At 46.2% G+C, this 22,448-nt stretch overlaps 1 protein-coding gene across 1 annotated transcript in view; it reads right to left on the bottom strand.

Moving 5' to 3' along the window:
* The window catches only part of MDGA1 (MAM domain containing glycosylphosphatidylinositol anchor 1), a 134,940-nt gene that overhangs the window by 49,212 nt on the left and 63,280 nt on the right, over positions 1-22,448 (bottom strand). Inside the window, exon 8 of the mRNA XM_035560656.2 lies at positions 21,255-21,548. Within this exon, the coding sequence (XP_035416549.1) occupies positions 21,255-21,548 (294 nt within the window). The remainder of the gene's footprint in view (positions 1-21,254; positions 21,549-22,448) is intronic.

A 22,448-nucleotide genomic window follows, 5' to 3' on the forward strand; every position in this document is an offset into this window, starting at 1 on the left:
GATATGTGGATGTCTTCCTAGCAAAGGAGGTTAACTCTTGTTCTTTAGCACTTGCAAAAAATTACAGGAACCTCATGATTTGGGCATGGCTGAGGCAGAGCGAGGAGAAGGTCTGTGTTGGTATTGCTTGGGTCAACAACCTTATTTAACACAGTGGCAGAGGACCTCACTCTCCACAGCCATCTGCTGGACATGTTTCATATGCAATAAGATCTTAATTAAAACACTGGAGCATGGGAATAACCAGCAACTCTCCCTCTAAAATGAGAAAAGGCTTCCTGAACACAAAGCAGCTGTTAGCCCAAAAGGAAATGAGGGAGAACAGATTTATAGCAGCTCCAGCACAATCACAACTCACCTTCTCTGGGTTCAGAGCACCTGCTCTTCCACTGACAACTTCCTACAACGCACCTGTCCCCTCTAAATGTCTGCAGAGCTTCCAAGCATAGGTCCCCAAACCTGCAACATGCAGCCGTCCCCTCCCACAGCCTGATCCCAGCAAGGCCCTCCTACAGCTCTGTAACACTGGTGACTTCTCCATCAGCCACCGTATAGGTCTGCCATGCAGTGTCCTCTCCCTATGGACACCGCCGAATCTGTGGGTATGCATCATATGAGCACTCCCTCCACCTGGCAGCCCCCCTCAACTGTGGCTGATTGTTTTCTAGGTATCTGTTCTCAGCTCTCAGACTCTGGGCCCTTTACTGCACTTAAGTGGATTAAAAGCAACCCTTGACTGAGCTCACGTTGCCGTGCTGAGTGGCATGGTCAGTTCATTACAGATGGCTTTGCTAGCAATGTGTCTCAGCGGGTGCTCCAAGCACTGACTTGCCTTTGGCTCGCATGTCTCCCACCTCACGGTGAGAATTATGTGAGAAGTTGTTTGATTAGACCTAGTGCCATGAATGTGTCATCTCCATCCCTAGCTGCTATCCCATTTCATGGGTCACATCTGCTCCTTAATTGAAGACGGTGGGGTCTCACATTATAATCAAGGCCGGCTGGTGACATAGGGAAAAAAAAAAAAAAAGAAAGAAAAGAAAAAGAAAAATGGGAGACAGAAGAGAAAGGAAGGTTTAAAAATAACATGTCACAGCAGCTCCAGATGTGCTCAAAACAATCCGCATCACAAAAGGGAGAGAGAGGAATGGGAGACGAGCACCGTGTGTGGAGCTGAGATAGAGGAAGAGAAAAGGTCTGACAGAGGACAAAGTGCCCCCCACAAGGCCATAGCCTGTGCCCCTCTGTTAGGGAGGGCCTGGGGCTGGGAAAGGGACACAGAGGAGTGGGGCTGGGACCGTCCAGATGTTTCCTTAGGTCCCAGGAACAGCAGGGCAGCCATGGATGCGGAAGATATTTAATCTTCTTCATCTGGGAAATGGGATTTACTTGGTTTGCACTGGGACAGGCTCAGGACCTATATTATCACCTTGTGAAGGGAATGTCTCAAAGTACCTACACAGTAAAAACTGATTCTATTTTCTCCTCTTGCCTCTGGCACTAGGAAACACCCAACAAGCACTGACCGTGCAGATGGTCCTGGAGCCCCCGAGTTTTCTGGAGAGAGAGCAGAAGGAGGTCATCCCATGAGCACAAAGGATGCAGCACCATGGCAAGGGGCAGCTGGTGCTGAAGGATGCCAGTGGTTATGAAAGAAGTGAGTGGTCAACAGCAATTACAGAGCCAGACATCAGCCCTGGCCCCAACAACTGCTGGGGAGCCCACACTTCTGCAGGTAAGCTACACATAAAAGGGAAACCCGTGACCAAGGCGGGGATTCAGATTGCAAACCTCATCGGATAACCACATGGCCTTTTCTCATTTCCAGCTTAACACAAAAGAAAGCTGGTTTAAATGAGCTGGTACTCTGACTGCCTCGGAGCAGAGCCCTCCAACACGACTCCTGCACAGACACCTTGGGGGAGCTGCAGGAAATGATAATGATTTTCCAGGTGCCTCTGACACCCACAGGGAAGCAGCATCCCTGCTGGCTGTAAGGGAACTGATCTGCTGCGCACAGCAATATCGGGCTGTTCTGGCTCACTAAGCTGTTGTGGTGCTCTTTGGGGAGCCTGGAAATCAGACCCAGTTTTTAGTCTGCTTCCAAAGGAGGGTTCTTGTCCAGAGGCTCCTGAAACGCCTTCCCATGTCTCCCTGACCTCCAGCGCAGGCAGCTGAGGTGCTCTGTTAAGCAGCAGCCACATCCCAGGCGGCAGGTTGCTACACTTCAAGAGGGAGGTGAAAAAAAAAAAACAAAAACAACCAACCCTTTGCATACACAGGGCACCAGGATTCCCTGGTAGGCATCACAGCAAAAAAATATAGGCGATTACTGCTTTCTCTCAGCACAGCTTAGCTCTGAAAGAGCTAGCCAGCAGGAGGAGCGATGCAGGGGGTGAAGAGGGCAGCGCATTGCTGTTGTAGGCAGCGATGGAGGAGCAAGGCTCCTCCGGCAACCTTGTTAAGATGCAGCTGCTGTGAGAAACAAGGCAGGGCAGCCTGCCTTCACAGTAGAATTATTGTGCAACAGAAGAAAACATAATCACTCACCTGCTCGTTAGGAGCAAATCAAATCAGCCCGACACAGGCGACCTACTCCAGTGTGCCAGGCACCGGGACGCAAAGCCGGGCTGCAGGCAGCTCCCTTGCTGTGAGCCCGAGCAGATGCTCTGCTCTGAAGGGGTTGCTAAACTGGCATAGTGTTCACAATGATGAAGGGCAAGAGCGAGGGAAGCACAACAAAGAAGTGTCAAGTGCCGGGGGGTGTTGCTTTGTACCCCAATAAGCTCTCATTTTCTTGGTTCCATTGGAAATGCAGCACTGAAATGCACTGTCCTGCCAGATGAGTGAGGAAAGCATTGGCCGCTGGGCTGTGGCCAAGTCTGCAAATACTTGTTTTAAAAGTCCATTCTTATTTTAGCCTTGTGGAAAGGAGGACTGTTCTTCTTCACAAGACTCAGAGTATTTACTGGAGAGACCACAATCTTTGTGCAGTGTTACCTTGTGGTTCTACTCGGGCACGGCTCAGGGAGGGCTACTCTGTGATCCCTGTGATGCCATCTGCTTGCTGCAGGTTTCCACCAAGCTCAGATGCTTCCAGAAGGCATCTACTTGTGTCAAGGATGCTTCATCCACCAAGGATTAAGTCAGAGCACCCCAGGATGGCAGCAATGAACCATGAACAAACACCTTCTACTCTGCCCTCCAGAGTCCAGTCATCATTTACATTTCTATTTAAATCTGGAAAGTACAGCACTTAACATAAGCTATGAAAATAGCAAGCCTTGCTAGGTTAGAAAGCAGCTTGATTTTCAGCAGCTCTCAGCCTAATCTGCTGAATGAGTCCCTCCAAGCTTAGCCATGCAATTACAGCACCAGTGGGACTCCTGCTTGCAGGCTCCACCTCACCCTGTGTGTGTGAGCTGATAATTGACCACTCATTTATGGAATTAAAACTGCAAAGGACACACAGAAAATCTGGTATGAAAGACTGCACTTTCCGCTTAGTTTCAATTATTAGCTGTGTTTTGTTACCCAAAGTGGCTAAATATATCCGACCATAATTTTTCTCTGGAAAAGAAATCAGCATGGGCTGCTATCAAGGCCTTACGGAACATATATGACTCTATCCAACATCCATTTACATTCTGGTAGGTACCCTCCCGCAGTCGCACTGGATTTATCTAGATAACAAAAGCAATGCCAGCAGGGGGTATCTTTTTTGTCTGGTTCCTGGTCCCATAATCCAGGGTGCTAGATATGTCACAGGCATCATGATGCTGCACTCTTGCCTTCACAGCTGGTAGAAAACTCCATGGTTGGAGTTCCAGGAGAGATCACAGCTCTCCATCCAAACCAGAGGGAAGCTCTTTTGTTGTCACAAGGCTGAGAAGTCACAGCTGAGTAGTTCTATTCCCTCCAGTAGCACCCATAATCCACACACCAATAACGCACACTGGGCACCAGCCAAAGCAGTCTTCCATTTGGAGACAAATATCCAACTAATATTTGCAAGCTCAGTCTCCTCCGCTTGTTTCTGAGATATAATTGAGTAGTTAGGAGAGGGAAGATGGAGGAAGGCTAGCTCAACCAATCTGAGCTAAAAGCCAGAATATCTTTCTTTCATCTTCTATGCCTTTTGCCTTTGCACTCCAGTTTCCCCACGTATAAAGAGATAAAATGTGTATTTCTGCAAAATGCTTGAAAGCCAAGTTGCAAGTATTGTTATTTCAAACAAAACAAATTTATTTGAGTATGTTTTCTGCCAGACGAGTGGGTGGAGGAAGGAGAGGAGCAGGGCTCAGAGCAGAGCAGGGTTAGCTCTGTGCTAGTTGACTGCTTTTAAAAGAAGAACAAATGAAATAAATTCACTACCAGCTGTTCTGCTTTCCTCTTCTCTGAACTTTCCAAGCCAATTAGCTCAACCTGTCTTCACCTTGGTTTAATAAAGAGGGATTTGCTAAAGGATTTCCTCTTCTGCATGATGAGCTGTGGTGATTAATACATGAGATCCCCTAGCTCACTTTGCAAAGTGCTTTCAAGAAAGTCCATCCTGGGTGGGAATTTCCCGACCTTCTGCCTCATATATATGTCTCCTCAAAAAAGATCTGTCCCAGACATGCTGGAACTCCACTCAGACTCACTGCCCAATTAATTCATGCTAACAAGACACTACAAAGACGAGGATTCCCTTGCAGTGTAAAGCCACTTCATTCCCATGCCTCACTTACCTTCAAGTGCCTGCTTTCAAAACAGTGCGCTCCCCTAATTGAAACAGATGAGTGGGAAAGGATGATGTATGTGCAGAAGACATACACATTTGTATGTGAAATGCATGCTGTTAATCCTCCCCCCACCCCCAATTAAAAAAGTTATTCACAAAAGAAAGAAAGAGGGTAGGAGAGTGGGCATGCCTATTTCAGGACTAATGCCTACAATTACTGCCTGACCAATGACATAACCCAAATCTAGACTTTGCAGGAAAATGTTGTCTCTAGCTCACAGGCAATTTTGCTGGTTATAGCGTAGTGAAGCAGGATGACAGCTACCCCAGATCTGGGATTCTCTTGCCCACCCACATACCCACAAGGGGAAGTCCTCCCATTTGAAACAGCGTCAGACCACCAACTCTCCACTCAGGTTTTGCTTCTGTCTCCTAAAAGATAACGAGATGCCAGCTCATACCCGTGCATCCATTATTACATGCTTCTGTTTAACAAATTGGGCTGGCAGTGACATCCTGCTCCCAATAGCATATAAATAGTTTAGATGCAAACATTCACTAACAGTCAGCCAATGATACTCTTTCCCCAAAAGCATCCCACATGCATTAACTTTTGGCAGAGAACCAGTTATCTTACTACTCAATAATTCATAGGTGAGCTACTCAGCTGGGTAGTTCTGGGAATAAAGAAACCCATTGCCAGTGCAAACTAAGGAGAAACAAAACAAAACAAACAAAGATCAATTTAAAAAACAAAAACAAACAAAAATGCCAACAAAGAACCAAATGGGATTCTTCTTCCAGAATGGAGAATCCACATCTTTCTTCCTACTTCAGGGTTTAATCAGTAGTTTTTTTGTTACCATCTAACTTCATTTCCTTGCTGTAGTTTAAACCTATTGCAAGTCATCCCCGTAGCTGGTATTTTCATCCTAGTGATCAACTCTGACCTATCCTCGTAGCTCTCAACCTGAACAAATAACAAAAGGAGAGAAATTTTGTCCCTCTTCTGAAATCCTTGACAAACGATGTTGGCATTTCATAAACATACATACCTACACATTTCCCCTTTCTCTCCTCCCTCTGCTCTTCAAGTGGCAGGGTCACAGCTTTAGTTCCTATTTAGGTTTTTGTTTTCTCTGGGCAGAAACACTGCCTTAGAGTACTAAATGCTAGAGGAATCACATTTAGTTTGAGGAAGGAGAAAAGTAAAAGACAAATCTGAAAGTACAGCTCTGACTCTCCTCACATGCCTGGCAGAAACAAGCAGGGCACAAGGGCCTATAAAGGGGCAGAGAGCAACAGGTACTGTTTAAAACCTTGTGAGCAAAAACAGAGCTGCTTGGCCTATTACAGCAGAACGGGCTTCCCCTATGCTTCCATCCACAGTGTAAAGATTAAAACAGAGGGAAAACAACCAATCTGTGGTGTTCATAGTCCTAGGATAGGCCCTCCATATTCCTGTGAAGGATTGGAACAACTGAGAAAAGACTGATCCTCTTCCCAAGTTTGACAACAAACTTGGAGCTAGCTGAAACAGGACTTTGAAGTCCTAATTTATCCTAATGTCCTCTATATGAATCTCTCCAAGAACTGCCAGTGGCTTGCTGAAAGAGTTCCTCACACACATCTGAGTCGTAACATGCATTTGAAGCTTGGGCAGCACGTCCTGCTGTTGGGCAGGAGCCACCTCCTGTGTTTGAGCCACTTTGTACCACAATGGAGCTACCCTGGGAAGGAAAACAAATACCAGCCAGCACGTTCCCTACAGCAAATCTAGCGAAAAATCTTTGGACTCCAGACAGCATCCAATTAGTGCCACTGCTCGGGCTCATGCCCAGAGTATGCAGCTGCCTGCAAGGAATTGACTGAGTCTCCCCTTGTCTCCTCTGGAGGATCTCACAGGTAGCTCTCCCAGAAGAGCTACCAGGTAGAGGTGACTGCTGACTGCAAGCAGCAATCCAGTAACAACAGGCTCCTGTTCCATCACCAGCCGCCTGAGCAATTCAATCGCCTCCATATGTTTGGACCATTTTAAATAAAATAACTGAAAGTTAGGGGCAGGGAGGTTGCAGGATAAAATGCCTCTGAGAACCACAATCCTGTCAAAAGGAAGGAGAGCTTCTGCTTTAGAAATGCAATGATTTTCAGAGCCACAGGTGGTCAGAACCTTCTGCTCACAGCTGGGCTACAGTGTTACCTCACCTTCTGTTTTCTGATAGCTAAATTGGGAGCACTAGATGATCCCTCCACAGCTGCTTTCAAAACAGGCAAGCAAAACAAGAGGCAGCATAGCCAAAAGAAAAAATGTTGATTAAAAAATCAGAGCTCCTTTAATGTAAAGGTGGTGTCAGAGCTGGAAATGGGGGAGATCCAAGCCAGAAAGAGTCTGGTAGGGGAAAAAGGGCAGTCCAAGGCAATTAAGATAATCAAATATTAACCAGCACTCCTTAATATGCTTGCTTTGAATTCTCTGCCTGTAATATTAAGCAAAAAGGATGCATGGGGCAAAGCTAGACTAGGAGGAGTTAATGCAGTGGTTCTTCACTTACCTACACAGTGAAAAGAGGTCAAGCTTCCCATGAAAACTTGGCTCTTCCTCAGACTCTCCTTCAGGCCTAGTAAGGAATTTGGATCAGGGAAGAAGAACATATCAAAGAACAACACCCAGTTCTCCATTGCTTCTCTATCTGCTGCCTCCGAGTTCTGCCGCCAATCGTTTAATACCCTGCTCTGTTAACTGTCATCATTACGCCGTTTTTCCATCCTTCACCCTTGATTGATCTTGATTCATCTGAGGAAAATGACGACAATGAAAACGTAACCATTCAGAAGGATGCTGAAAGGACGCTCAAACTAAAAGATTTATGTCAGATATTCAGTTTCATAGATGAAGCAGCTGAGGTCAACAGATATCAAAGCAATTTTTCCCATAAGAATTAATGTAACAAGGGGGGTGGTGCATACAGGAACTTAAGAAATGCACACAATTTAAAAACACAGGATCAGCAGATGTAGCATAGAGAAAGGAGAGGCAAGAACATTTTTTTACTATAGGCATTTTTGCTGTCTCTCTGTGGATGGTTATCTCTTCATCACTGTCATCATCATCTTCAGATGAATCAAGATAGATCAAATCAATCAAGGATGAAGGATGGAAAAATGGAGATAGATTCAGGTGCTCCATCAGATGAAATGGCTGGGGTCTTCCAGAGCAGTGACTGGCTCCAAAAAGCCAGCTGCCAAGTAGCCACCATCTCTGCCATCTGAAAGTCCTGTATTCCCTGTCCGTCCTTCACACTGTTGCCTGCATGACTTTTGAATGTGTGAGTGTCCCACGTCCCTGTGTCCAACTCCTCCTCTATTAACTAATTCTAATGGAAAAATACACCTTCAGCAGGTTGCTGGTCACAGAAAATCATCTCTCTACACCTTGTTCCCAAAACTGGTGGCCACCTATGGTCCCTGTGGAGGCTGCGTTTTGTGTCTAGGTTGGATAATAGCAATGACAGAACAGTGAAAGATTCTGGGCATCAACCAGGCCCCTGTCATAAACTGATTAAGAAAAATGGGTTGTTAAGCCATTTAGTCTCACATTTTAGAATTATTTCTCTGCTGTTTCAATAATTTAGCCTCATAGCTTCCCATGCTGAGCCTGGTGTACGCATACTTAACAACCTCATGTCATTAACAGCAAGACGTATTGAGCTACAGAGAGATCTGCTCGCACTGTTAACCAAGTATCTATTGCACAGAGGACACAAAACTAAGTATGAGGAGTTATTACAAAACGTTGCTTACTGATCCACACAACAGGAAGAAGGCAAGCTTCCCATGCGTATCAGCCTCCCGCTCTAACAGTGGGCAGAAAGCACTGGCAGGAGCTGGACCAGAAGCCAGGGGAGGTGACCACCAGCTCCCAGCCAGGCCAGCAGCCTCCAGTCTCCCCAGCCATCATCAGGAGTCTGTGTCACAGGTGAGTGGAGGCTTTGGCAGCTTGTTTCTTCAGGCCTGAATGATACCAGCTGTATCAGAGGACATGGACTCGAGCTACAGAGGACTCGCTTGCCTGCTGGAAACCTCATGTCTTCTCTCTGCATCGCCACCTTGTTTCCAGACAAGCAGCACACCAACCTCACTGCTGAAGCACGCGTGCAACCCCACAGCTCTCACCTTTCTCTGCGTTAGGAAGAGCACTGTCACTTCTGACAGCTCTAGGTGTGGTGGCCTCCCAGAAATCACTCTCTGGGTCTCAGGGTCTCCTCTGCAGCAGAAGGCACAGGACGGAGGCCAGTGACAAAGCTGGCAATCATTCAAGGACAGCAGCCTGCTCTCTCGACCTCCCCATCTGGCTGTCAGCTCTGTCCCATCTCCTTTGGACTTGGACCAGAAGGAAATTTATTAGCAAGCCCACTCACCGGATAAGTCTGCTCTGACATTCGATTTTCCAGGCTGCTTCTGTGTCTGACCCTAAACTGGGACAGCACTAGAGAAACCACTTGGAAGAGCAGCATCCCTGCCACAGCTACTTTTTCACATTGACTGAGGAGAACTTAGGTAGCAGCGAAGATGTTCTGCAGATCAACCGGGAGTGATACGCACTTCCTTTCTTCTCCTGATGGCCTCAGGTCAGAGCGGATTTTGGTCCAACAGATAAATGCCTGTAATCTGTTCCATAATGCTTCCTTTGTTCACAATGCCAACTTTTTGGGGGCACAAAAAGTCAGCCCATTACCTTCTTCATCCTCACCCATTGCATCAAGAGTTGAAACTGGATCCTGGCTTGAGTCAGTCCGTCAGCAGTTTTCAGCCTGAGGAGTTGCGGCAGCACTCACTGTAACATGGCACCCTGCTCCTTCCACCTTCTCTGTGATAGATAGCAACAGCTCCCAGAATCAGATACCCCAGGTGAAAAGGACATTTTAAACACATTTCAACAATGTTTGCTGAGCCATCCCACTGTGGTGAGCAGAGAGAGGACATAATTCTGTGTACAACTCTGGAAAGAACCTGCATGGACTGAAATCTGGGAATATCTGTGGCTAATTCTATGAATAAAGCCAGAAATTAAGGGAAGACAGGCTTCTCTATGTCCTGTTTGTGAGACTTTTGTTCAATCTGCAAATCTCGGTCTGAATTCATCTATGCATAAATGTCAGAATTACAGATCATAAAACCTCAAAAATGCCTTACGAAGTAGGAAAACATGGAAGAAAAAATTATTTAGCCAGGACTTGGAACGGAAGTGTGTGATGGCATTCTGTGAATACCAGAGGAGATAAAATTATTCTGTAACCTCCATGCTTGTGTAGCTTATAAGAGTACAGATATGAACCAATTGGGTCAATGTAAGCAGAGGAGAACTCAGAACAGCAATAAACCTTTTTTTTTTTCTCATTGATTTCAGAAAAAGAACTCATGGAAGATGAATGTGGGATGCAACTGTTTAAATTAAAAAATGAATGGTGATTAATATAGTTTTATGGGTCCTTGGCAGACAAACTGGGTAGTGTTTGAGAAGGCAACAAGAAAAGTAACTATCTTGTCATAACATCCTCAGGCATTGGAAGGATCCTGGCTTGCTTCCACACGACAGACTAATTGAAGATGTAATACTATTCAAATGTAGCCCACATTAAGCAGCTTAAAAACACATTAGCTGAAAGAGTTCAAAAAGGAATTTTAAATTGGCGCACACACCACTGCTATCTCTCTTGTGATAGGGCAGACCTCCTCTAGGAAGACTTCCCTGGTGGGATCCCGTATGAAACTCTTAAGCTGGTTCTATTTCATATCATCACCAAGGTCAGAGAGCCAACCAGCAGGTTGGCATAGCCAAAGCATATCAATCACAAAGTCCCCAGATCCATCTGTGTAGCCAGCATCACACATAACCAACCACTGTTGGTGTCTAAATGACCTGGCATCCATTTGCAGTTGGGATGATGGGGTGAAGACTTTGACACAGCTCTAGGATGCAGCTTGGGCTTTTCTTCCTTCCATCCCACACAAAGGCAGTGTTTTAATGTGTGGTACATGAGAATCACCATCCTTAAGCGCCTATATCAGGATAAGATAGTAACGTCTGTGGAGAACACAAAATACACAGCAGTAAATAACATACTTGGGAGGTGTCTCATGCAGGACAACTTGGTTTGCTTGATAGGATGGGTTTATGGTAACAGCACTCAATTTGGCTCAGAAACTGTGAAGATCTGGAAGGAAAACTGTTGAGCAGAGAATGTGTCACTGTCAGGACAATGACTCCAGGAGGATCCTGAGTCAATATAGCCAGCTTAATTCTGTAGTCCAAAGATGTTCAAAGCTTCGGATGATTAAACCAAAGATTTAAAAAAAAACAAATTGTGAGGTGGACATCACTGCTGTATCTGTATTGTTGAGATCATTTGTGAAAATCTGTTGAACAGGGGTGACCACCATGCTGCCAGCATGATGCTGAAAAAAAAGGGGGGTATGAAAAACATGCCTTGCAATGAATGGCTAGGAGACTCTTTCTGACTGTGTACAGAAAAAAGGCTAAGAGATTAAGAGATTACTTGTTCTGGTATCTCAGACTACACAAGAAAGAGACTGCTAATAACAAATAGTTCTTTATGTGAGAAGACAAAAGCATAAACAGAGCTTGTATTTGGAAACTGAAATAAAACAGGCTTAGATTAAATAATGACCACTGAAGCATGGGAGTATAAATCCATTGGAACAATTTACTGAGGGAAGCAACTTACTGAGGGACGCAGTGAATTCTTTGTCACTTCAGTCTATGAGTAGCTGCTGCACAAAAAATGTACAAATAGTGCAAGTTTAGATCCACAAAGGTAAATTAACCATGTAGCTCAGCTCCACGACTAAGAGTGACAACACTTGGCATTTCAATAACTCTCCTACATAGACAAACAGCACAAAAAGGTTATAAAGAGATCAAAGAGCTTTTGCTTTCTCAGCGACATCAGGAAGCTGGAGTTCCAGCATTTTGGAAGGGCAGATTGGAGCACATAAGCAATTTAAAAAAAAAGAAAGGGAAAGAAAAAAATCCCCCCAAACAACACCTTTCCTCCTCGCTTTAAAACCAGAAGGTGAGCTCATTTCCATCTTTTCATTTATACATATGAACTAGTCCCTAGAAAGTCAATCAGAATGAAAACTTGCCCATTCCCATGCATAAATCTGGACTTCTGCAAGGCCTCTTTACAAGCAGTTCAAGGGCAGGAGGAAAAAACCCAAACCACAAAGATCTGTTCTGAATGCTGCTCTGTTTTTCTCTCACCTGCTGCCACCATCTTCCCTTCCCTTCGGACCCATTATGCTCTTTCCTGCAAACCACCTTACACAGAGCACTGCTCCCTTTTCTTCAAGCCCCAGCTCCCTGTTTTACAGCATACCAACATATTGGCTGAAGGGCCTGTGTTACGCACATGCTGTGAACTGCTAAGAAAATGCCAGCAAAGCTAGCACTATTAAACCCATCTATATCACATTAAGCTCTTATTAGCTACTGCATTCTAGCTTATGATTACAACAGTAAAATATCTCTTTGCAATCAGCGCTTGGTAGGGAAAACTCCTGTTCTGTGCAAATGCCACTCTTATTTATTATTCTCTTGACCTTAGTCTCAGCCACTGTCAGGAACCCATTAGTTTTGGCACTCCAACCAATCCCTCCCATCAAACATGTGGCTGACTTGGACCCAGAGTTGCAGCATATTTGGAATGGATGAGATTTACAGCCCTCATTTCATCAGACATAAGCACAGGTCACAACAGTTCAAGAGCCTACAAAGGGTCAGCTGGAATGGCCTTAAATTGCCTTTCTTTCCTCACCAGCAGGGATCTACCCCGGCTGCCTCTTCCCCACAGAAATGGAGAAATTTTCAGTCTCTTCTACTTCCCATTCATCCCCCTGCAGCTTTGGCAAGCAGCAAACACTCAGAAGTCAGCTTCCTCCCAGTCAACAGTAATGAAAAATTTCCATGGTTTCCCGCGATTGCACATAACCCCAGAAACAAGGACTCCGAAATCATGCAAAATGCAACAGGTGTGCATGCAACTAGGAAATTTAAGCATATCTGTCAATCCCGGGGACCAATGAGGGCTTTGCAAGGGTTGTCACTGGGTTCATGACTGTTTTATCTGAGTCCTGGAGACCAATTAAATCCAAATCAGAAGCAAAAACTGAGGTAGGGTACGAGCGTGTGCACACACATGCTTATTTGTGTTTGCAATAGAGACACACAGAGAGAGAAATCAGAAACTATATGAAGTGAAATAGGGTGAGAGGTGCATGTTGGAAATGTGATCTCTGTGCGCTGAGAAAACAGTTTCCTGGCTTCAAAGAAAAAATTTCTCAGAGACAGCCCCAAGTGGAAAAGCATAAGCTTGTAACTGAGCATTTTCTTCCCCACAGAAACCTCCAAAAAGACTTACACCTTTCCTAAAAACTGAACCCTCAGTCCCCCAGTACCGTGTCCCAGACAGAACTGGTGGCAGGAAGACTTGTTAAGCTGCAAAGAAGCCTGAACGCTTCTGAAATGTAATTCATATGCAGACAGTTTCCCTGCAGGAGTGACTGTAATCGGTGCTGTTTTGGAGTTTGGGGTAAGGATGTCCACAGCTAATTACAATTCAGACCCCTCCCTGGGATGCTCAGTTTCCCCTTAGGTTTTCTATTCACACTGGGAGTGCTTCAGAGGGACTTCCCCACACAAGACCCCTCTTCAAAGGTGGCTTTGCTGTTCTCTGCCTTACCTCTACATGCCCACTGCAGTCCTCCAGTGGGTCAGGAGGAACTAGCTCTGCTCCGGTGCCAGGGCACAGGGAGGAGGTAAGGGATAGCACGGAAACCTGTTCCTGCACTCTCACAGATGCAGCCTGAAGGAGTTTGTGGCCCAAAAATCATGGGGAAAAAAAGCAAAGCCACTATGACACGACACCACGTAGTTTCTCTCTGGCAAAGAGGCTGGGGACAGCAGGCATCAGCTCCCCAGGCCTAGGTCCTGTGTCAGGTCTGATGTCATATGTGCTCCCTTGCAAGTGTGGACAGCTATTTTCACCTCTCCGTGCCTCAGGCTCTTCTGCAGAGTCTAAGAGTTATGAGAAAATGACTTGCTTTTTTTTGCCTGCTCAGTGTCTTCCTGGTTCCCCTAGCAAGTCTGGGTCCATGGCATCTCTCTCTGGGCACTCAACGTGCTCGCTTCCTGGTCACCAAGAGGCAGGACTTGATAGGGACAGGCTATTCCCTTGTTTTCCCCCTTGTGATCCCAGCCTTAAAATGAGATCTGACAGCAGTTTTCTGACTCCCTTCATCTACCACTTTCCTTGCCCTGTGTCTCCTGTTGCCAGTGGTACTGCGCAGCTTGCAGTATAGCACATGCCTCCCCAAATCTATTTTGCTCAGGTGCTAGCAGCAGCTCTCTGTCTTGCCAGAACATATACACAAGCCTTCCCATCCTCTTAGCTCCCATATCCCTAGCCTAGGTCCCCAGACTCAAGACTTTTCTCTTTCAGGAAAATCTTTAAACCAGTATCTGATCTTGAGCAGCACTAGATGTGGTGGTCAGCCCTGAGAGGGTCACAGTAGGGAAGCAATTGTCCAAAAAGAGTTGACCAACACTGTCTGCCACCCACTATGTCTGTGCAGCTCTTGTCTCTCCTTTCCTGCCAAAATGGTATAGCTTGGACATCTCTCTCACTTGATAAAATTAAGTTGCTCTCCCTAGAGAGTCTAGCAAAAATAAAACAGAATAATGGCAGCTTATGGAAAGCGTATTTGTTTCTCCCAACAGTGACTGAGAAATGGATTAGCTGATTTAAACTGGTTGTCTTCAAAGCAAACGAATTCATCTCTCTAGGTGAGGAGCTCTCACACAAGCTTTTACTCATCCTCTCGTTACAGCCACGGAGGTGTTTAGAGATGAGTAATGAGCCACAGAAAGGCTGAACGGCAGCACAGGCAGGCTGCAATCCAGGTAGCAGACCCAGCTCTCCCTTTTTAGGAGGGCTCCCCACCGTCCTGAGGTACACATCTGGGTGTCACCATCTCTTCCCTCATGGACATTTCCCCAGGACACAGTAAGGAGGCCTCATGGTGCTTTGCAGAGGTAAATCTGAAAAGCTCTCAGGATGCAAGGGAGACTTCCCAAGAAAACCTCGGTTAGTGGCAGCACATGGGAACCTTTCCCATCAGGCAGCAAGCAGCAAAGAAACTAGGGTCCTGCAGAACAAGTCCTAACTGCTGTGTGCTGAAGGAAAAAAGTCAGGCAAGCCAAAATTCATACAACTGCTTTACCCTGGGAAATATTTTTTTTTCCCCCAAAGATTCACACACCAAATGCTACAAAAAAAAAACAACACCGGGAGTCCTGGGGCTTTGATCCATGAAGATAAAGACTGCAAAGGCAGTCACAAACAAGGTTTTGGCTGAGCATCCCTTGGCACGTCAGACTAGCTGCCCTTCACAACCATGAGGCTGGCAGGAGGGTAGGGCCAACAGGTCCTAGACAAGCAGGAGCCATTCCCTCTTAGGCCACATTTGGTACAACCCTATCTCAAGATTCAATTTGAAACCGATGTAAGCGCTGTCACAGTCTCTGTCTGCCAGGCCCCAGGCCCAATAGATGGTAATTGTTAAAACAAATCCGAGGCCAGCTAAGCCTCTGTGGTTGTTACTGTGCTCTGAACCATGGCCATTTGGATTTATAGCCATGACGGAGTAAAATGGATTCCTCCTTCAGCCCATCCTTAGAATGACAACCCTAATTACTTGTTAGCAGCCCAGGCACTGGGCAGCAGAGTGAGCAATCCTCATGCTGTAGCGCTGAGGACAGGGCTGTATGCACAAACACAAACTCGGAGCAACGTAATCCCAGACACAGTGCTGCTAGCTGAAAATGTGTCGACAATCAGGAACAAAACTCTCTGCTCTTAACAAGGGGGTTTATATGTGTTGATAGAAACACAGAAATAATGTATACTCTCAGCTTAGATACACAAAACTCTGTATAACAAATTAGGTGGGAGACAGGGAGGATTTCCGTCAGAGTGGGACCAGACGACAGGGTCAGGCTTTGTTTGTTCAGGCTGCTGGGTTGAGGTCACGTCCATGACTGCAAATGATTTTCTTCTCCCTAATGAAGGTCTCCAGATTTGCAAACACTGAATTTGCAGAAAGCACAGTTTGCCCGTGACTTTGAATGCAGAAACCTCTTTCCCAGAACCTCAGGTAATTCTTAAACCTTTGATGGCTTAATATGATCCAGAGCACTCCAGAGCTCTGTTTGGCATGAGGGCCTAGGGTTACCCTTTTACCCTTTTTTGGGAGCAAGACCTGCAGGATATAGTGCAATGATATTGGAACGTGAGTGGAAGGGCAGGAAAGACCCAGCCACTCTAAGGGTAGAAAAATCACCTCCTGCCCCTAAGTAAGCTTCCCAACTGCGCTTGCCAGCTTGGAGGAGGGTGTCAGAATAGACTTCACTGATGAAAATAATAATAATAAAAAAATAAAATACAACTACTATTAATAAATGTACTCACAAATGAATCCAGCCAAGGCTAAAATTCTTAGCAGATGGCTCCACACTCCAGCTCACGTGGCCAAGCAGCAAGATGGATAAGCCAGCTCCATCACAGATATGGGTCAGCTCTGGCCAGTGACATCTCCTTTCTCTTAGACTCCCTTCACATGAGCAGGGAGAGCTTCAGGGAGCTCTCAGGAGCCAAATGTCCCATCCTAACCACTCTGAAGAACCATGTCCAAGCCAGAAGCATGCCTCAAGAGCATTTTTGACAGAGCAGTTAAGATCCATGCTTCTGTTTCAGAGGGGGTGGGACACCTGCAAAGAGCACTGACACTGAGCGATGGCTTCAACAGTTGATCGAAACAGTTTAATGTGTTTCTGTTTCCAGTTGCTTGGATCCAGCGATGCTTCTTACTTATTTACAGTATCACTCCCTCCTCTCCTCCCTGTTCTTCTGTTTGCTACATAGATAACGGGAAATCGATGCTGACTATTGCCCGTCTGAGCACTGCCAATGGGTTCAGGAGGGTTTTAAAGAGGAATAAGTCAACAGGGTGACCAAGAATAACATTTGCCAGCATGTGAGCCCAGATGGGAAAACAAATCCTTGTATACCCGAACATTTCTTTAAGTGACAAGGGCAACAGATGCCTCAACAGGACATATTCTGGCTGCCTTTCAGGTAGGGGCAAAGCCAGACTTTCTCGTCACTGGCTCTGTGGTCATTCCTATGTCTAGGAATATTCACGTCTCCTGAAGTCCTGTTAACTGTGATAGCTGCCCTTCCAAAGAAAAATGTTGGTCTACTTTCCTGATTGCACCTAACATTCATTATGCTTTGAAGTTAAACACAATAATCCACCTGCTGCTGTGTGTGACAAAACTCAACCTAAGGGCAGTAAACCTAATTCTTTGGAGATCAATCCCAGGTGATTGTGGGCTATTATTTTGAATCCAGAAGGGGCCAAGTTCTCAGGCCATGTTATTAATTTTCTAGTCTTTCTTCCTGCCAAGATGTCACCTGTAGTGTGACCCAAAGATGAAAAACAGCATCAGCTTTCAGACTGGACTATCCAAAACAAGGTCAACTCTACATAAATATTCCCTTCTTTCTCTGAGCACTTAGAGATACCAAGACTTCTGCCAAAGACAAGAATGGCACCAGCAAAAGTCTGCTTATCCAGTAAACAGAATTTGGTGAACTAATTACATCTCTCAATAGAGGAGAAGGGTGCTCTGCTATCAGTTTTTGGTGTTTAGCCAAAGAGAGAGAACCTATTCAGGTGTTTGATAGTCTCCCCTCAAGCAAGGGCCTGAGACGAGTAGCAAGTGCTGTGAGGATAAACAGATCAGAGGGAAAGTACTGGAGGTGATGTATCAAGGATTAGGTGTGATGAGGAGGGCAGGGTTGAGGTGGACTTTGACAGAGCTGTCTGGCAGTTTTATGACATGGTCAGGACTGAAAAACCTTCAGGACTGACACAATATCATGTAACATGGTAACGTACGGGGATTGAATTTTATACCACAATGTTATATGAGGCTCCAAGAAAGCAAATATAACATCACCATGATAAGATAGTCATCTCAAAGGCCAGTTATTGTAAAGGCTAGAGTTTAGAGTTACTCCTCTTCTTTGTAATTCATGGAAATGCTATTTTAGACAGGCTTTCAGGATACAGGTATATATATACTTTTTCTTCAGTTTGCTATTATATACTTGCTAAATTTGCATCTAGGTAGCATCCTTTTCACTGATACACACACACACACTTTTTTTCTTTCCTCTTTTCATACATATTGGCTCAAATGACACTTTGTAAACCAAAACGCACAGAACGCCATACATTTTCAAGCCCAGTATGTGTTTTACTGCCTTATGCTGATCTCATCTACACAGGGTGACCTAGTCCTGATTTTAAACCCACCTCTGCAGAAGATTCACTTTGCTGCTGGGACTTTTTCTTGAGTGAGTACCTAATCCTGGAAAAAGGCTTGACAACAGCATTAGCAATAGCATCGATATTATTAACAACAGTACTCTGCCCTTCCACGGCTATTTTTATTCCAAGATTTCAAAGTGCTGTGTTTATTATGCCTCACAAATCCTCAAAGAGACAGATCAGTTTTATTCCTGCTTTAAAGATATAGGAAAAGACAAGAAATTGTCGCTCTGTGTGGCAGCTAGGTTCCCAGGAGTTCTGACAAGCCCAATGTCTCGCTCTAACCAGTATATAACATTTCTTTATCTTAACCACAGAGCTATGAGACTGCAAGGACTTTCACGAACTTATTAATCTTCCAAACCCCTACAGTTCAGACCAAGAAGTCAAGGGAACAGACCATCCAGCCTGTCAGAAAGCTGATGATAGAAAATTACTGCCTATAAGATAAAAGAAGAACTAGTTTTTCTGCTTGAAAAAAAAAAAAATAAATAAAAACACTTTTTTTTTTTTGGGGGGGGACGACAGCTGACTTGTTCTTTTTGTCTTCTTGTTCTCTCTCTTTCCAATACTGCAGTGCAGTTGGCAAAGCCTCTTTGTGGGCTAGTTTGTTACAGCACAGAACTATATGCATGGGGGCGAGGGGAGAAAAAGAAAAGAAAAAAGAAACACAGAAACAGGTTCTGACATCTAATCAGATCTGCTGTATTGATTTTGCAACTTTAGCTTTGGAGCAAATCAGAGAAACAGCCACATTATCACCCAGAATTCGCTCTTCCCTTGAGCGAGCCAGTTCAAAGGGAGCTCACGCAGGCACACACAGAGGCACGTCCGCATGCACACACACACACGCACGCGGCCGCGTGGATGCACGTCACCCGCGCAGGCTCTCCGGTGGGAAGCACTCATCACGGAGGCTGCAGAAGCCACACGATCCCCATTTCCGACAAGATGAGAATTCCAGAGCAAGCGAGCAGACTAATGAGCTCCCCACGCTGCAGAGCAGCGTTTCAATTAACCACCGCGGCCCCCGCCGCCGCACCCAGCGCCTTCCAGCTGCCTGAACAAGGAGGAGAGGCACAAGCAGAGACTATGCACTTTGTTGTTGGCTTTTTTTTTAGGGGAGGGGAAAGGGTTATAAAGGGGATGGGGGCAATTCGTGCCCTACTTTCTTGCTCCACGGAGGATGCCACTCTTACCTGGGTTAGATCACAACAAAGCGTTGGTTGGCCTTGGGAAGAGCAATAGGAGGAATATGTTGAGTTGCTCTTTACAAAGAAGTTCATTGCATCTTTACCTTCTTGTGGGTCACATTTGGGGCTCTGCCCCAAAACAGCTTCTGGTTTCTACCTACAGTGTATTGCTTGCGGAGTCATGTCCACTCCCTCCAGCCCAAGATTCAGGGCTGTGATTCCCTTCCAGACTACCTAGCAAGACTGGATTCAGCCCAGGCTGGGCATTGCCCCTTCCTCTGCAAGGGCAATGACAGGCAGTGGGGACCACACTGCCTTCAAACACCACCTCTGAACCGAGGACACCAGAAGATCTTATGGTTCTTTGCTCCAGAGTGAGATTTTGTTGCATCTCCCATCAGTTCTTGGGGTGAAAGAGTCACCCTTCCTGGTGTGTGCCTCTCCCAGCCTGCCTCCCAAAACAGCTTAAACCAAGACACCCATGTCCACCCTGCTCAGGGGAAGCTTCTCCATCCACAGTTACCTCCACAGAAATCTGCACACATTTCTGTGTCCCTGTGCTGTGATTCAATTGCTGACATGCTCCCAAATGAACAGACTGATCATTTTAAAAGGAGGTTCTTTGAATATGCAAAGTGCTTGCAGGATCTGGCACATCTTTTGTTACTGCTGTGCTCCCACCAGCTTGAATCAGCCAGCAGTGTGCCTGCTTGGCTGCAGACAGGTTATCTGCTTCAGTCTTGCTTCTCCTCTCCCCAGGGATCAAGCCAGGGAGGAGTGTGGCAGCGTGTCTAATGAGTGCTGCTGTGCTGTGCTGTGCATGGATGCTCTTCAGTCACAGCCCAGAGACAGCATGCCTGGGTGCAAATTAACCTGCTCCCTACCATCCCACACCTGCCAGATCCATGTTGCTCAGAGGATTTCAGCCATCCCGCTATCCCAACAGGATGAGGTCTTCAAGGGAGGGCTGTTCCTGCAGTCACTGCTCCTTCCACATTGAGGCATTTCACCCCGCTGCCTTCACCCTGATTCAAAATCTTGAAGGAGACAGCACAGACCCTCTGCTTTTGCCTGTCCCCAGCATGTCAAAACAGACCTCGACACCACAGGAGCACTCCTTTACCTGGAGGTAGGAGCTGCTACAGGGAAAGGATGCAGTCACCCCATGCGGACACCAGCAGCATCCCTCCCTCCACACTCACCTTTACGCACAGATATCACTGCCAAGCGGAGCTGCAAATGTCACCCAGCACCGAAATCACTCAATACACCACACGCTAGGAATCAGTTTTCTGTTGCTTACAGCTTTGCTGCACAGAAACGGGGATTATGCAGTCCATAGTAGGGTCTGCCTACCACTGCTTTTTTGGCAAAATATTTCAGGCATGTCCAGAAGTGACAGCTGCGGGAACTTAGTTGCAGAAAGCGTTATGGGGTAGAAGTGGTGTCATTGACATTCATTTGCTGTCTTTTGAGTGCTTGACTTCACAGCCTTATTAATATGCCCTGAAGATATTTTGCACGTATGTTACGCACGTAAATGCACACCCTGCAAAGCTGCTGTTCTGCAGTCATCCGCTGATAGGGAAATGGGAAGCATAGTGTACGAACACACACAACACCCCTCCCTTCCACTTGCATCACACCGCCCGTACGGTATCCTGCCCTTGCCTTCTGCAGCCAGGCCAATTAAATACAAACTGCTCAAAGGTCCCCAGACAAAAGAGACGTGTCAGCTCAGCCCAGTAAGAAAGGTCAGCCCTGCCTGAAAGCTGCACAGTGTGTCAGAGATGCTTAGCCCGCATGCTTACGCACACACAGGCATTCAGACCGGCGCCTCGGGACTGTATGGTTATACTCACACTGCACGTTGAGCTGCACCAGGGCTTCCCGGGGTCTGATGTTAAAGCCATTGTACCTGGCTGTCTGACATTTATAGGTCCCGCTCATGTCTCGGCTCACACTCTCCAGGCGCAGCTTCCCATCATATGTCTCCGCCGTCATTGTCCCTGAAGGCATGGGGGTTTCCTTATCTACCCGGGACCAGATGATGGGTGGCCTGGGCTTCCCTCGCACCTCGCACTGCAGCTCAGCCCTGGAGCCCTCCCGGACGGTGATGGTGGACTGGCCCTTGGGGACACTGATGGTTGGTGGCACTAAAAGGGAGATAAGAAGGGACTGGTTTTACGCTTAACTTCCAGCACGTGAGGAATATTCTTGAGATGCGTGTGTCTGCATCACACCAACAACCCTGAGAACTACCTAACTTGACACTGGTCACACCAGTACAACCCCTATAGGAACACAGTGCCCATGTAAATCATCCTACAGGACCTGAAGCTGCAGGGCACCAAGGAAGATCCCGAGCTTCTCCAGGAATTGACCCCTATGGGAATGGAAAGTGCCAGCTTTACTTGGATATCCCCCCAGCTCCCACTTCTCTGGATGAAAAATGCTCTCCAGCAGCAGGGCTAGCACTGATGAACCCAAAACCCAAAGCCTCTTTGATCCATGTCTCCCCTTCTGGTCAGTTAATTTCCCAAATGGAATTGCAAACTTTTGACCCAGAAATAAAAGTTGTATCTGCCAAGGCACCTAGTCCTCTTACACAGGTGAGACCAAAGCCAAGATTTATAGGATTAGTGTTTTTCAAACCTCCTGCCTTGCCAGACACCCATAATCCTGTATATTTTACATTGAGATACATATTGTGTTGGTTATCTCTGGCTCACGTGAGAGAGGGGTTCCAGTCACTTCTCCAGATCACTTCTGTGCATCCTTCCAGGCCAGACTCAGAACAGCTCACTGAACCAGAACTGCTGCCTAGTGGGGGCTAGAGCTGATGGCACAGCAACACTCAAGAAATACTCAGCTATCAGTTGGGAAACAAAACTTTGCTGATAAACAAAGTTAAAAGAAACCCACCAAAACAAACAAACGAGAAAAACAACCCAAGGACTGCAGCTAAAAGGAGCAGAGGTTACAGTGGGAAGAAGTTTGTTGTTCATGTCCCCAAGTCCACCAAGTTCCCCTTCCCAGGAAGGGGAAGCTCATGC

This window comes from Cygnus atratus, chromosome 3, assembly GCF_013377495.2.
Source record: "Cygnus atratus isolate AKBS03 ecotype Queensland, Australia chromosome 3, CAtr_DNAZoo_HiC_assembly, whole genome shotgun sequence".
NCBI lineage: Eukaryota > Metazoa > Chordata > Aves > Anseriformes > Anatidae > Cygnus > Cygnus atratus.